Raw genomic sequence first — 16,809 nt, forward strand, 5'->3', positions numbered from 1 at the left:
GGATGGTGAAGAAATTTGGCAGCATGTGACCTCCAGAGGAAGAAAGGGGACCATCCATGTACCAGCAATGCAGATACAGGTAAGCAACCGTTTTCATGTTCTCTCCACAGGTATGAATGCAGAGAGTGGACCAGATGATACATCTGAGGGAAGGGAGCAGAAGGAGACTCCGCCGATTGGAAGGCATGAGATGCGCTGTCCTAGGATTGGGGGTTCCATGACCACTGCTCCCAAGAGAAGGAGGTGGGTGGTGGTGGTCAGGGACTCATCAAGCCCTTGGATCACTACCCCTTCATACTTCTCCACATGGCCACCAATGATACTGCCAAGAATGACCTTGAGCAGATCACTGCAGACTATGTGGCTCTGGAAAGAAGGATAAAGGAGTTTGAGGTGCAAGTGGTGTTCTCGTCCATCCTCCCTGTGGAAGGAAAAGGCCCGGGTAGAGACCGTCGAATCATGGAAGTCAACGAATGGCTTTGCAGGTGGTATCGGAGAGAAGGCTTTGACCATAGGATGGTGTTCCAAGAAGGAGGAGTGCTAGGCAGAGACAGTCTCCACCTAAAGAAGAGAGAGAAGAGCATCTTCGCAAACAGGCTGGCTAATCTAGTGAGGAGGGCTTTAAACTAGGTTCACTGGGGGAAGGAGACCAAAGCCCTGAGGTAAGTGGGGAAGTGGGATACTGGGAGGAAACACAATCAGGAGAGCTCAAGAGGGGAGGGCTCCAGCTTCATACTGAGAAAGCAGGATGATCAGTGTGTTATCTTAAGTATCTATACACAAATGCAAGAAGCCTGGGAAACAAGCAGGGAGAACTGGAAGTTCTGGCACAGTCAAGGAATTATGATGTGATTGGAATAACAGAGACTTGGTGGGATAACTCACATGACTGGAGTACTGTCATGGACGGATATAAACTGTTCAGGAAGGACAGGCAGGGCAGAAAAGGTGGGGGAGTTGCATTGTATGTAAGAGAGCAGTATGACTGCTCAGAGCTCCAGAATGAAACTTCAGAAAAACCTGAGAGAATCTGGATTAAGTTTAGAAGTGTGAGCAACAAGGGTGATATCGTGGTAGCAGTCTGCTACAGACCACCAGACCAGGGAGATGAGGTGGACGAGGCTTTCTTCCGGCAACTAATGGAAGTTACTAGATCGCAGGCCCTGGTTCTCATAGGAGACTTCAATCACCCTGATATCTGCTGGGAGGTGACAAGCCCTCTGTGGAGAAAGAAGTGGTTCGAGACTATTTAGAAAAGCTGGATGACCACAAGTCCTTGAGGCCGGATGCTCTGCATCCAAGAGTGCTAAAGGAGGTGGCAGATGTGATTGCAGAGCCATTGGTCATTATCTTTGAAAACTCATGGCGATCGGGGGAGGTCCCAGATGACTGGAAAAAGGCTAATGTAGTATCCATCTTTAAAAAAGGGAAGGAGGAGGATCCGGGGAACTACAGGCCAGTCAGCCTCACCTCAATCCCTGGAAAAATCATGAAGCAGGTCCTCAAGGAATCAATTCTGAAGAACTTAGAGGAGAGGAAAGTGATCAGGAACAGTCAGCATGGATTCACCAAGGGCAAGTCATGCCTGACTAATCTAATTGCCTTCTATGACGAGATAACTGGCCCTGTGGATGAGGGGAAAGCAGTGGACATGTTATTCCTTGACTTTAGCAAAGCTTTTGATACGGTCTCCCACAGTATTCTTGCCAGCAAGTTAAAGAAGTATGGGCTGGATGAATGGACTATACGGTGGATAGAAAGCTGGCTAGATCGTCGAGCTTAACGGGTAGTGATCAATGGTTTGATGTCTAGTTGGCAGCCGGTATCAAGTGGAGCGCCCCAAGGGTCAGTCCTGGGGCCGGTTTTGTACAATATCTTCATTAAGGATCCGGAGGATGGCGTGGATTGCACCCTCAGCAAGTTTGCAGATGACACTAAACTGGGAGGAGTGGTAGATACGTTGGACAGTAGGGATAGGATACAGTGGGACCTAGACAAATTAGAGGATTGGGCCAAAAGAAATCTGCTGAGGTTCAACAAAGACAAGTGCAGAGTTGTGGACTTAGGACGGAAGAATCCCATGCACCGCTACAGACTAGGGACCGAGCAGCTAGGCAGCAGTTCTGCAGAAAAGGACCTAGGGGGTTGTAATGATGCTGGTTCTGGCAGGACCCAACTGAAAGTGCCAATTCAGGACAAATTGCTTAAAGCAGGGCAGTCATAGCCCAAGGCTGGGTTTTTTCCACCTCTAAGGCAATGCAAACCAGCCAGGCAGAGAAGACTTTGGTTTTACCCCACTGGCTAACCACAAGTCACACAAGCAACTCACTTAGACACTCCAGTTTCCCAGTATCACCACCAGTGCCACTCGTTATGGGGACGAATGGTTAGGAAAACCAATACCCCAGTAAAAGAAAAAAGGTTCTCTCGATCCCAAAGGACCATGCCCCAGACCCAGGTCAATATACAAATCAGTTCTTACCCACAAATCACACTGTTGCCAATCCTTTAGAATCTAAAACCTAAAGGTTTATTCATAAAAGGAAAAAGATACAGACGAGAGCTAGAACTGGTTAAATGGAATCAATTACACACAGTAATGGGAAAGTTCTTGGCTCAGGCTTGCAGCAGTGATAGAATAAACTGCAGGTTCAAATCAAGTCTCTGGAGAACACCTGCAGCTGGGATGGATCGTCAGTCCTTTGTTCAAAGCTTCAGTGTAGCAAAGTCCCTCCAGAGGTAGGAAGCAGGATTGAGGGCCAGATGGAGGAGCTGCAGCAGCTTTTTATAGTCTCTTGCCATGTGGTCATTCTTTCTTTGTTCCAAAGACAAGCTGCCCATCACATGGCCTGGAAAAACCTCAGAGTTCTGTCCATAGGCATGTCCCTGCATACCTTGCTGAGCCCCAAGGTGTATCTGCCTTCTCTCAATGGGTCAGTTGCATAGCTGATGGTCCTTAACAGGCCATCCAGCAGGCTAGGCAGAGCTGACACCAACTTGTCTGGGGTGTCACCCAGAAGCATAGCATAAGTTTGAAATATAGAGCAAATATTCATAACTTCAACTACAAAAATGATACACACATATAGACAGCATAATCATGATCAGCAAACGATAACCTTGTCTTAGACACCTCATTTGACCCCCTTTATGTAAGATTTGGTGCCACTACAGGACCTTGGTTGCAACGATGATCTGTACGGTCCCAGATTATGTCAATAACGTCACAGGGTTACAGTGGACGAGAAGCTGGATATGAGTCAACAGTGTGCCCTTGTTGCCAAGAAGGCCAATGGCATTTTGGGCTGTATAAGTAGGGGCATTGCCAGCAGATCGAGGGACGTGATCGTTCCCCTCTATTCAACAGTGGTGAGGCCTCGTCTGGAGTACTGTGTCCAGTTTTGGGCCCCGCACTACAAGAAGGATGTGGAAAAATTGAAAAGCGTCCAGCGGAGGGCAACAAAAATGATTAGGGGACTGGAACACATGACTTATGAGGCGGGGCTGAGGGAACTGGGATTGCTTAGTCTGCAGGAGAGAAGAGTGAGAGGGGATTTGATAGCTGCTTTCAACTACCTGAAAGGGGTTCCAAAGAGGATGGATCTAGGCTGTTCTCAGTGGTGGCAGATGAGAGAACAAGGAGTAATTGTCTCAAGTTGCAGTGGGGGAGGTTTAGGTTGGATATTAAGAAAAACTTTTTCAGTAGAAGGGTTGTGAAGCACTGGAATGCGTTTCCTAGGGAGAAAAGGAGTACTTGTAGCACCTTAGAGACCAACTAATTTATTTGAGCATAAGCTTTCGTGACCTACAGCTCACTTCATTGGATGCATGTAGTGGAAAATACAGTGGGGAGATTTTATATACACAGAGAACATGAAACAATGGGTGTTACCATACATACTGTAACCAGAGTGATCAGGTAAGGTGAGCTATTACCCAGCAATGCCCCACTGCCATATACATTGGCCAAACTGGACAGTCTCTACGTAAAAGAATAAATAGATACGAATCAGACATCAAGAATTATAACATTCAAAAGCCAGTTGGAGAATACCTCAGTCTCTTTGGTCACTCGATTACAGACCTAAAAGTGGCAATTCTTCAACAAAAAACCTTCAAAAACGGACTCCAAAGAGAGACTGCTGAATTGGAATTAATTTGCAAACTGGATACAATTAACTTAGGCTTGAATAAAGACTGGGAGTGGATGTGTCATTACACAAAGTAAAACTATTTCCCCATGTTTATTCCCCCCCCCTCACTGCTCCTCGGATGTTCCTGTTAACTTCTGGAAATGACCCACCTTGATTATCACTACAAAAGGTTCCCCCCGTCCCCTGCTCTCCTGCTGGTAATAGCTCACCTTACCTGAGCACTCTTGTTACAGTGTGTATGGTAACACCCATTGTTTCATGTTCTCTGTGTATATAAAACCTCCCCACTGTATTTTCCACTACATGCATCCGATGAAGTGAGCTGTAGCTCACGAAAGCTTATGCTCAAATACATTTCAGAATAGCAGCTGTGTTAGTCTGTATTCACAAAAAGAAAAGGAGAACTTGTGTCACCTTAGAGACTAACCAATTTATATGAGCATAAGCTTTCGTGAGCTACAGCTCACTTCATCTCGGATGCATCTGATGAAGTGAGCTGTAGCTCACGAAAGCTTATGCTCAAATAAATTGGTTAGTCTCTAAGGTGCCACAAGTACTCCTTTTCAAATAAATTTGTTAGTCTCTAAGGTGCCACAAGTACTCCTTTTCTTTTTGCAGATACAGACTAACATGGCTGCTACTCTGAAACTTATCTAGGGAGGTGGTAGAATCTCCTTCCTTTGAGGTTTTTAAGGTCAGGCTTGACAAAGCCCTGGCTGGGATGATTTAGTTGGGGATTGGTCCTGCTTTGAGAAGGGGGTTAGACTAGATGACCTCCTGAGGTCCCTTCCAACCCTGATATTCTATGATTTTATGATTCTATGTAATTTAATGGGACTCTTTTTCGTTTGACTGTTTCTCTTCAGTTCCTACCTCTCCTTTACCATCTTCTATCCTCTCCTCTTTACTAGGATATAGAGAATCCCCATTAATAGATCCTCCCCTAAGGGATGTGTCTGTCTGAACTGTGTTCTCCTCCATGTCTGTTGGCTTTCCCCCAGCACATAGTTCATTTTTAATTTTACACGCTAGCAATCTGGTTCCATTTTGGTTTAAATGGTGCCCATCTTTCCTGTATAGGCTCTCCCTTTCCCAAAAGGTTCCCCAGTTTCTAATAAACCTAAATCCCCCCTCCCAATGCCATTGTCTTATCCACACAATGAGACCCTGCAGTTCTGCCTGTCTAACTGGCCCTGCACATGGAACTGGAAGAATTCAGAGAATTCTACCATGGATGTCCTGGACTTTAATCTCTTACCTAGCAGCTTAAGTATGGCCTCCAGGATCTCTCTCCTACCTTTCCCTATGTCCTTGGTACCTACTCCCACTGGTTTCATTAGGATGCATGCAGTGACCTCCACTTTGCATTGCCATCGTGTCCAGCCAACATTGGAACATGTGGGGGCAAAAAAAAATGACAATTAATATAAAATATATAGAAAGTGCCTCTTCTTAGCATTCGACAATTCCTTGGAAATACATTGGTAAATCCCTAATTTGTAACCCCCCCCAAGTACATCTCCAATGTATTTGAGAGAAATGCTGCTGTTAGCAGCTTGCTAACACTGATTAAAATTATTAATCCTGCTCACAGTGTTGTTAAAAAACATTAAGCAGTAAGTTACAAACCCCAAAGGTGAAATAATAAAGAGATTGATCTCAGATGAGAGTGAAAGAGAGAAGTGGAGCCTGCAACAGGCTGTCAGCAATCTGGAAACGTCAAAACAAAGTCCCCAAAGTCTAAGTGCCCCAGGCTGACTGTGGCCTTCAAACAAATGCATGTAGGTTTGTGCTTGTGCAGCAGGACATGTTTACTGATGCGAGCTGAATCTCTCCCTCTGTACTAGGGTTTCCAGAAAGGGGAGAGAACTGGCATCTCTCTTGCCCTGCTGCTTCTGAAAAGACTGAGAGGGGAATTGCTCAGGGGTTGTTGTTGTTTTCGTGTTTTTTAACTGACAATGACCATTTCTTCTCCTTTTGTCCAGTGCACCTGCACTCTGCTCAAGCGGCACATGGCAGAATAAAAAGGTCAGTATAAATGAAACAAGACAGGGTCATGACCGGGGAAGATCAAAGACACCCATCACATAAGTGAGGGATGGGGAATAACAACAACAACAACTTCTTTCTGAAGTACCCTCTGTGACGGTGCACCCCATAAGGTTTTATAGAAATATGCTTATGAATGTATATATGACATAACTGGAATCTGTTTTATGCTACATATGCCATGTAACAGATCTCTGTAAAGGTTATGATCTACTGAATCTGTTCATCCAATTTGTATCATTTTTGTATTCGAAGTTATTAATATTGGCTGTGTACTTGCTTGATCTTTAAGTAGCCTTAGTAAAGCATTTGGTCAGCTTCTTGAGAAAGGAATGTGCAAATTAAGTGCCCAATCAAGAAACACTTAACGAACAGTGGATCTTGGAAGGCTCCAATCCACATAAGAACTTTACTTGAGGATGTTCAAGGTAGCATGTGAACCATGGCTGCTATCTGTAAGTTTTGAGTCATGCATGGACATGTGACTTGCCCATGTGACTCCAAAACTCCATCTTGTAGCTGGGATTCTACACAGGGGTAGGGAGGGGTGTCCACCCACAAGAAAAAGTCTATTTAAATCCCGGGGAGACCCCTCCATTTTGTCTTTAGCTGGCTCAAGAGATAGCGTCTCCACCCCAAAGGATACCTGAAAGAAACTGGAACAAATGACACTAGCCACAGGGGGTGTGAGTGATTGCTGGACCCAGACTAGAAGGAGACTAGTCTGTAAAAGGAATGTCATAAACATACAGCTAAGGGTAGCATAAAATCCCTCCTTTGCCTGTAAAGGGTTAAGAAGCTCAGATAACCTGGTTGGCACCTGACCAAAAGGACCAGTAAGGGGAGAAGATACCTTCAGATCTGTGGGGGAAGGTTTTTGTTTTGTGTTTCTTTGTTTTCTTTCCGGGACAGTGAGGAACCAGGGCAGGGAGAATACATCTCCTAAGCCATACCTGAACTAAGCATTTAAGATTACACATTGTAAGTAATAGGAAGGAAATGCGTTAGATTATCTTTTGTTTTAGCTTGTGAATTTTCCCTAGGCTAAGAGGGAGGTTTATTTCTGGTTTTTTTTGTAACTTTAAAGTTTTACCTAGAGGGGAATCCTCTGTGTTTTGAATCTGATTACCCTGTAAAATTACCTTCCATCCTGATTTTACAGAGGTGCTTCTTTTATTTTTTCTTTATAATAAAGTTCTGCTTTTAAGAACCTGATTGGTTTTTAGTGTCCTAAAAACCCAAGGGGCTGGTCTGTGCTCACCTTGTTTACTCTCAAGCCTCCCCAGGAAAGGGTGTGAAGGGTCTTGGGGGGATATTTTGGGGAAACAGGAACTCCAAGTGGTCCTTTTCCTAAACCTTTGTCTAACTCACTTGGTGGTGGCAGCGATACCGTTCCAAGGACAAGGAACAATTTGTGCCTTGGGGAAGTTTTTTACTTAAGCTGGTAAAGATAAGCTTAGGGGGTCTTTCACGGGGGTCTCCACATCTGGGGACGAAGGTTTCTAACCATCAGAGGAGTGAAATTTTCGAATAGCCTTCCAAGGGAAGCAGTGGGGGCAAATGACCTATCTGGCTTTAAGATTAAATTTGATACGTTTATGGAGGAGATGGTACAATGGGATAACATGATTTTGGCAATTAATTGATCTTTACATATTCATGGTAAATAGGCCAATGGCCTGTGATGGGATGTTAGTTGGGGTGGGATCTGAGTTACAACAGAGAATTCTTTCCTGGGTATCTGGCTGGTGAATCTTGCCCATAAGCTCAGGGTTCAGCTGATCGCCATATTTGGGGTCGGGAAGGAATTTTCTTCCAGGGCAGATGGAGTTTTTTCGCCTTCCTCTGTAGCATGGGGCACGGGTCACTTGCTGGAGGATTCTCTGCTCCTTGAAGTCTTTAAACCATGATTTGAGGACTTCATAGGTGAGAGGTTTACTGCAGGAGTGGGTGAGTGAGGTTCTGTGGCCTGCGTTGTGCAGGAGGTCAGACTAGATTATCATAATGGTCCCTTCTGACCTTAATATCTATGTATCTATGTATCTGTACCCTAGAGTTCAGAGTTGGGAGGGAACCCTGACAGAAACTTACTGGAACACTCTGAGGGTGAGGTTTTATCTGTATTCAATTTTCTTACTCTATTAGGCATAGACTTGCATGTTTTATTTTATTTTGCTTGGTAATTCACTTTGTTCTGTATGTTACTACTTGGAACCACTTAAATCCTGCTTTCTGTATTTAATAAAATCACTTTTTTATTTATTATTTAACCCAGAGTACGTATTAATACCTGGGGGTGGGGGGGCAAAGAGCTGTGCATATCTCTCTAGCAGTGTTACAGAGGGTGAACAATTCATGAGTTACCATGTGTGAGCTCTATACAGGGTAAAACGGACGTATTTGGGGTTTGGACCCCACTGGGAGTTGTGCATCTGAGTGTTAAAGACATGAACACTTCTTAAGCTGCTCTCAGTTAAGCTTGCAGTTTTTGGGACGTGGCTCAGACCTGGGTCTGTGTTTGTGGCCAGCAAGCGTGTCTGGCATAGCCGGGCAGGACTCTGGAGTCCCAAGCTGGCAGGGAAAGCAGGTGCAGAAGTAGTCTTGGCACATTAGTTGGCAGCCCCAAGGGGGTTTCTGTGATTCAACCCGTTTCACGCTCCACTGCTACTGAGGCGCTCAGGGACTGAACTAGTTAATGCACATAAATAAAAACACCCTAGAAATGTAATTAACAATATCTGGAAACTTGCAAAGCAAAACTCCCAAGGGGTTTGTCCCAGGGTGCCTGGCCTCTGTAAATGAAGTAGGTCCAGCTCCCCTGGGCCAGAGCAGATGCTCCCATTCTGCCAATTAAGAGGGCGGGGCAGCATCTAGGGCCTATAAATGGTCAGGAAGGCTGTGACCTGCTGAGTTAGGAAGGGTAGTGGAGAGCTGCCAGAGACCAGAAGCAGTGTTCCAGGGGTGCTGGATCCTCATGAAAGTAGGAGGGCCATGAGGCCCTGCCCCCTCTGTGGGCCCACCCCTCCTTTTTGCTCCAAGGCCCTACCCCCTAGCCAGGCTGCAAGCCAGAGCCTGGCCAGGGTAACAGCCATCCAGCCTGCTGTGGGGAGCCCTGGCAGACCCTCTGCCTGCCCTTGGTAGGGGGCTCAAGAGCACAGGTGTGGTGGGTGACACCGGTGTCTGGTGAGGGGGCGTGCCCAGTAGAGAGGCTGGTGAGGTCATCGGAGTCTGGTGAGGGGTGTGCTCAGCAGAGAGGCTGGTGAGGTGTTCCTGTTATGCAGAGCTGGGTTTTAGGACTATGTTTGGGACTCTTAGTGTCGGAGTATTTGCATGATGTTTTTGTAATAAACCAGGCCCAAGGAGTGGTACTACTGAGGCAAGGGAGCCTGTGGTGGAGTCTGGGGGATTTCTGAAAGGCAGAAGTGAGGCAGGTGTACCTGGCATGCTGTGACCTGCTGCAGGAGGGCAGTCCAGGTGGGGCTGCCTTATGACAAGAGCCTAATACAAAGGATAGCAATGCAGTAATGAAAGGAAACTAACACGGGACAATCTCTAACTCCTTTGAGGAAAAACTGACTAGGTGCTTTTTAAGATTCGGGGTCAGAGGAAGTAAGGCAGACTTCACAGGGAGCAAGTTTGACACCAGAGAGCCAAATACTTCAATGGTGTCATCATCAGTTAACATACAGTGGCAGAGCACCATATAACTGAAGATAGCATCATAATGTGTACACACAAGGGAATACAAGGGAAAAAAAACTAGTGAAAGAAAGGAATCCTATCATGTGAAACCATAGATGCCCGGCATGGACCACCAGCAGGGTTTGAACCCAGAACATTCAGAGCCACACTACTGACTTCAACCACCTGAATTGAAGAACTAATGTCATTAGCTGGTAGCAGTAGTAGGCTATTGTTCTCTATGCTCACCAGTCACTAGAGGATGAGATGACACACACTTTGCCTAGCTGCTTAGTCTACTTCAATGCCCACAAAAAGACCGCACTTGAGCTTTTACACAGCTACAGACACTTCACCAGAAACCAGAGTAGCAGCCGTGTTAGCCTGTATTCGCAAAAAGAAAAGGAGTACTTGTGGCAAATTAGAGACTAACCAATTTATCTGAGCATAAGCTTTTGTGGGTTAGAACCCAATTCATCAGATGCATGGAGTGAAAATACAGGAGCAGGTATAAATACATGAAAGGGGGTTGCTTTACCAAGCGTGAGGTCAGTCTAACGAGATAATATTTTAAGATGTGGTCTGCGTCACTATGTAGCAAGTTAAATAACAGATGTGCAGGCTGATATGAGTTTATGTAAGTGAGCAAAATGTACTAAACTCATATCAGCTTGCACATCTGTTATTTAACTTGCTACATAGTGACGCAGACCACATCTTAAAATATTATCTCGTTAGACTGACCTCACGCTTGGTAAAGCAACCCCCTTTCATGTATTTATACCTGCTCCTGTATTTTCACTCCATGCATCTGATGAAGTGGGTTCTAACCCACAAAAGCTTATGCTCAGATAAATTGGTTAGTCTCTAATTTGCCACAAGTACTCCTTTTCTTTTCACCAGAAACGTTCCTCAGTTTCCAGGCCTCGGTTGCCCTTCCATACACCTGAGCAAAGCGGGGACAGAATGCTGCCATTCTGGTCTGATAGTCACCTACTTTTCACAGAGATAAATGACTGACTCAGGGACCAAGCAGGACAGAATCCAGCTCTCAATCTTTTCACCAAGAAGCACCCCAGTATGCCAGCCAGTTGAGTAGGGGGCCAGACGCACTGAAGGCTGAACTGGCAGAATCTTTCCCTTGGATCAAAGAGGAAATAAAGCCAGGTGTAAAGTGCCAGATGAAGAAGCAGGAATTCCCAGGTCCCCTTGAGCCTACAGTATCAATGCAGGGATCGCTGCTCAGCGGCACTCCTGTTTTCTCATCTGTGTTTAGCAGTTAACAATACAGACAATTTATAGTTCTAAAGAGCAAATGTTCTCCTCATCCTCTTCTGTCTACACATGAGGCCAGGGATGGGAAATTACACCCACAGGTCAATGCAAAGGCCACCCTGTTGTGATGGCTGAGGGGTTAAGGAGAGGATGAGCCCCCTGCTGTGGATGATTACATAGTTTATCATGTGGGCTAGCTCTCTGCCCTGAGATGTGGTGATTACTGCTAGTGTGACCCCACCGCCCAGGTGGGGCTTGGACAGCAGGGTGAGCCCACCGTGAGGGCAGGTCTGGCTGACCACTTAAGTCACAGAGGCAACCAAACAGACATCAGATAGTATCCCAATATCCGGACAGTTGCCTTTAAAAAAGCAATGATAACTGAATCCCATGGTACTTTAAACCAGTGATGTACCAGGTGAGAAGTCAAACAAATTAGGAAGGGAAAGTAACAGAAGAAATTCAGAACTCCCCAGTATCCACTGAGCACTTCATCCTAATATTTCCCATCACATATTAATTGTTTCTGATCTCTAGCATCCCAGGTGCACTGGGGTCACTTTCTCCCGCATATTGTTCCGCACAATGGTGTGTGGGTACCTTTAAGGTCTCTAACAAAGAGAGAGGAGCTCTTTCTTCCGGAACATGGGTCTCACCTAGTTTAAGTGAACTGAAAGCTGCCTCCTGAAAAATCTATTGACAAGGACGCCTAAGCAAATGCCTCTCTGCAGACTCCTGCTGACATGTTAGCCCCAGGCCAGATTGCAGTAATAGCTCAACATGCCACTCCAGTGATGGGAAGGAACATTAAAGAGCAGCCTGGCAGTAGTTTCTCTGTACCTGTAGACAGCTCGCTTGTCAGCCTCCAGCTGTGCCTGAGGGTCAATAGGAGTGCTGGGGACTGGGGTATTGGCTGCTCCCGAGGGTGTTGTGATGTGCCCTGGCTGTGCCTTAGCCGGCTGTTGCGCGGTGGCAGTCATCTGTTAAAACAAGACAAGAAAGCACTGGGGTTTATAACAAACCAGATCTGTGTGTAAGTGAAAGAGAGGGGGGCACTTCTCTGTTCGTGACTGTGTGTGTGTGCAATATCAATATTGCCTCATATGCATGTGACCATCGAGGTGCTTGTACGTGTGTGGTTGTAGCTCTGTGTTTATGTGCCACTGGGTCCTGCTCACTTGTCTCTGGGTGTGTCTCTGTCTTATGTTTTGTCTGTGTTCCTGTGTGTGTGTCTGTGCGTTTACGTGTGTGAATTGTGTGTGTTACTGCTTCTGTATATGTGCATCTCTCTGTGCAAGCAAGTCCATGTTTGCATGTGTGTGAGTTTTTCTGAATTTAGGGGTATGTTTGTCTCCTTTCTCTACAGAGTTATCATTCGGGCCCTACCAAATTCGTGATCCATTTTGATCAATTTAACAGTCATAGGATTTTAAAAATCATACATTTCATTATTTCAGCTATTTAAATCGGAAATTTCACAGTGCTGTAATTGTAGGGGCGCTGACCCAAAAAGGAGTTGAGGGGGGGGTTGCAAGGTTATTGTAGGAGGGTTGCGGTTCTGCTACCCTTACTTCTGCGCTGCTGCTGGCGGCAGTGCTGCCTTCAGAGCTGGGTGGCTGGCGAGCGGCAGCTGCTGGCCGGGAGCCCAGCTCCGCAGGCACAGCCCCGCCAGCTGCAGCGCAGAAGTCAGGATGGCCTGGTGTGGTGGTGTTGTCACCATTCGGTGCTGCTGGCGGCAGAGCTGGGCACCCAGTCAGCAGCTGCCGCTCTCCGGCCGCCCAGCTCTGAAGGCAGCAGCGCAGAAGTAAGGAGGGCACGGTGTGGTGTTGCCACCCTTACTTCTGGTCTGCTGCTGGCAGGGCGCTGCCTTCAGAGCTGGGCCGCCCGGTCAACAGCCACCGCTCTCTGCCCGCCCAGCTCTGAAGGCAGTGCAAAAGCAAGGGTGGAAATACTATACCCCCCCTAAAATAACCTTGTGAACCCCCTCAATTCCCTTTTGCGCAGGACCCCCAATTTGAGAAATGCTGGTCTCCCCTGTGAAATCTGTATAGTATAGGGTAAAAGCAAACAAAACACCAGATTTCATGGTCCATGATGGGTTTTTCATGGCCATGAATTTGGTAGAGCCCTAGTTATCATGTACCATATGTTTTTTGTCTGTGATTTTGCTGATTTCACTGGTGTCTGTGTGATTTTTGGAGGGTTGTGCTGGTGTGCTTGATTGCCTTGTGGTGTTTTTGTGTGTGTGTCTGTGTCAATATGTTTCTTGGAAGCTATTCCATGGGGTAGCACATAATTGGAGGATGCCAGAACCATTAGAAAAGACAGATGCCAAACTGTTTAGTCCTATTCCCCACAACGAGAATTTATTGAGATTCCAGCCTAAGTCTTTTTAGGACAGGAAAGGTCTGACATGAAAAACAGCAGGAAATTCAGGAATAACAGACCTGTTCCACCATTGCCTTGCATCTTGTATCATCATTTACAGCCATGCGAAGTCTGTGTTAATCTCTACTATTCTGAGTACCTATTGGTTCATTTATTTTGATGTAAATAATAAAAAGCAACACATCTCCAAGAGTTTAGACACCCTAACACAGCAAGCCCAAGAGCATGGAATGAATCATTTAGACAGGCGCTCTGCCAGTCAGCTACCTGCAACAAAAGCTCTATTCCACCCTGCATTGTTCTAGTCAGGGCACTCTCAGCCCCCTCTCCAAAAACCCCTATCAGGTGAACTTTACAATGTGACTGGCAGGTCATCAAAGCTGGGCTATTTCTGACCACTGTGCAGCAGAGTAAATAATGACACCAGGTGCGGGCCAGCAGTCGGAGTGAGGATGGAACCACACACTGATTTTAATGCCTTGGCTGAACTGCACCAAACACCAGGCTGCATGTCTCTTAGAACAGAGGAGGCCAACGCAAAGGCTCCCCCGTGAGTCAGCATTCAGGGAATGTGTGGGGCCCGGCTACCTAGCTTTCTCAGTAAGTCAGAGCCACACAGCGCTTTTGAAAGCCCAGCTCTGGTAAGTGAGTGCTGCAGCCCAGACCTGGCCAAAACTGGGGTGAAAATCATTTCTTCCACTGCATCCCATCCCGTGCCAAAAGGGAAAAAAGAAAATGAAAAGTCAGGGACCAGCATTTGGGGGAGGGGAAATGACAAACCTGGAGAAAGGGGAGCAAACAAAGACCTGGAACAATAAAAAGAAAACATAAAAAGGCTATTTTTATTTGCAGATGCACCCATGTATTGCAAAAGACCACATCAGATCTTTCAAGCTGCATGAGCCTATCTGCTCACACTTCTTCCCACCCTGGAGCTATAGCAACCGACTTATAAACTTTGCCCTTACTGGCAAAGAGCTCTCACTTGCAACGGTCAGGCTCCTCTTGCTCACCCTGTACCAACACAAAACACTTATTACCACAAAGCAATGTCACATTTCAGAAATGATGGTTGATCTGGGTTAGATGTAGCCCAACTGATCATAGAATATCAGGGTTGGAAGTGACCTCATCAGGAGGTCATCTAGTCCAACCCCCTACTCAAAGCAGGACCAATCCCCAGTTTTTGCCCCAGATCCCTAAATGGCCCCCTCAAGGACTGAAGTCACAACCCTAGGTTTAGCAGGCCAATGCTCAAACCACTGAGCTATTCCTCCCCTCTTGTGATGCAGCTGCACAAGGAAGTAAGAGTGCATAACCTTAATCCCTTGCGCTGGATTGCACGTAGCAGCATGAGAAGGACAGCACTCCCTTGCACAAGTGGGGAAGAGTGGATGGGGCTATGTGGGGAGTGGTCAAAGCCTTGGCTCCACCCCAATTCACTGGCCTGCTAGGTCTGGATCTGGAATGGGGGTATTTCCCCTTTATAGTAAGTGGGGACCCATCCAGAGAGAAGGCTGTGCCTCTGAGCCACAATCTGCCCCTTGGTTTGCTCCAGGGGCAGGATGACCACACACTGCCCCTTGCTGCCAGCTCATGGCAAAGCCACAGTTCACCCCTTTGTCATTAAAGCTCCAAAGACAATCACAGACTCAAATACAGTGGGGCTGGCAACAAGGCCTCTGGTACCAGGCAGGGAATTTCCTGATAATCCTCATCCTGTAGTAAAACACAAAGACATTCTTTTCATTAGGAAAAGTGTACAGATCTGGTGCCTCCCCACTGTACCACCCATTTGCCTCTCTCTCCACCAGAAACCAGGATTCAGACAAACGACTGAATTTCCAGACTAGTATTTTGGGAACAAGTAGCTGTAAAGTCAGTACATTTAACAGTACAAACCTCAAGGAATTGGCATCCGGATTGAAATGTGGAACAAGCCATTTCTTATTCGAATTTCTAACAATGTCCTGGAGACTTATTTTTCCAAATATAATTCCCACCAATTCCTGTTGTCATCACCTGGCTACCCACCAGTAACCCTTAACCCTGCTGAAGGAGAGGAAATGCTGCAGCTCTCAAATCTCATCCAAAGGTCACAGAAAATTAACAACAGTCCAATTCAGCAGCTGTTACCAACTGAATCAGAGAAATATACTTTAACTTCCATACAAATATTCCAGAGCAGTGTGAATTCCTTAGCCCTTCCCAACCAACTGCTCCAATCCCGCTCTCCTCCTGAACATATTTTGGTGGGGGGGAACCTTTGCCTTCATTTGATTTTCCTCCCTCTGTTGAATGTCTCTTCCTTTTACTCATTGCACTTCAATTTCTTTATACAAATGGAGGTGAATTCCGGAGAAATTATGGCAGACCACAAAATTTTGCATTGCTCCAGATCCAGTGCAATTTGACAATAATCTGTGTTTCTGCAGCAAATGGTCCCCTATACTTACTGTTAATGTCAAGGGTCAGCATGAGTGGGGAGACATCTCTCTGCTTCACCACATTTCTATTCAGGGTGCAAGTGGAGGGGAGGGGGCAAGAGTTATGTAATTTTGAATACATAAAGATGGTCATTTCAGTTTCCAAAGAGGCATCAGCCGAGAGGGACATAAGCATGGCCAGACTGGGTCAGACCAAAGGTCCATCTAGCCCAGTATCCTGTCTTCCAACAGTGGCCAATGCCAGGTGCCCCAGAGGGAATGAACAGAACAGGTAATCATCCAGACATCCATCTGCTGTCACCCATTCCCAGCTTCTGGCAAACAGGCTAGGGACACCATCCCTGCCCATCCTGGCTAATAGCCATTGATGGACCTATCCTACATGAACTTATCTAGTTCTTTTTTGTACCTCGTTATAGTCTTGGCCTTCACAACGTCTTCTGGCAAAGAGTTCCACAGGTTGACTGTGCGTTGTGTGAAAAAATACTTCCTTTTGTTTGTTTTAAACTTACTGCCTATTAATTTCATTTGGTGACTCCTAGTTCTTGTGTTATGAAGAATAAATAACACTTCCTTATTTACTTTATCCACACCAGTTATGATTTTATAGACCTCGATCATATCCATCCTTAGTTGTCTCTTTTCCAGGCTGAAGAGTCCCAGTCTTATTAAGCTCTCCTCATACACAAGCTGTTCCATACCCCTAATAAAGACAATTGCTGCATTTCACTCCAGGGAAAGATGAGATGGTTGGCCAGTGAAGTTACAGGTCTACAAAGCTCTTGGGGGCGAATTCAGCACACTGCATTTAATTG

General features: G+C 46.1%; 1 protein-coding gene across 4 annotated transcripts in view; it reads right to left on the reverse strand.

The window, feature by feature from the left end:
• The window catches only part of PKNOX2 (PBX/knotted 1 homeobox 2), a 330,589-nt gene that overhangs the window by 230,983 nt on the left and 82,797 nt on the right, over nucleotides 1–16,809 (reverse strand). For all 4 annotated transcript variants that reach the window (XM_077839828.1, XM_077839827.1, XM_077839826.1 and 1 more), the window contains exon 2: nucleotides 12,000–12,139. In XM_077839828.1, coding sequence (XP_077695954.1) covers nucleotides 12,000–12,139 — 140 coding nt within the window. The remainder of the gene's footprint in view (nucleotides 1–11,999; nucleotides 12,140–16,809) is intronic.

This window comes from Eretmochelys imbricata, chromosome 22 (genome assembly GCF_965152235.1).
Source record: "Eretmochelys imbricata isolate rEreImb1 chromosome 22, rEreImb1.hap1, whole genome shotgun sequence".
Taxonomy (NCBI): Eukaryota; Metazoa; Chordata; order Testudines; family Cheloniidae; genus Eretmochelys; species Eretmochelys imbricata.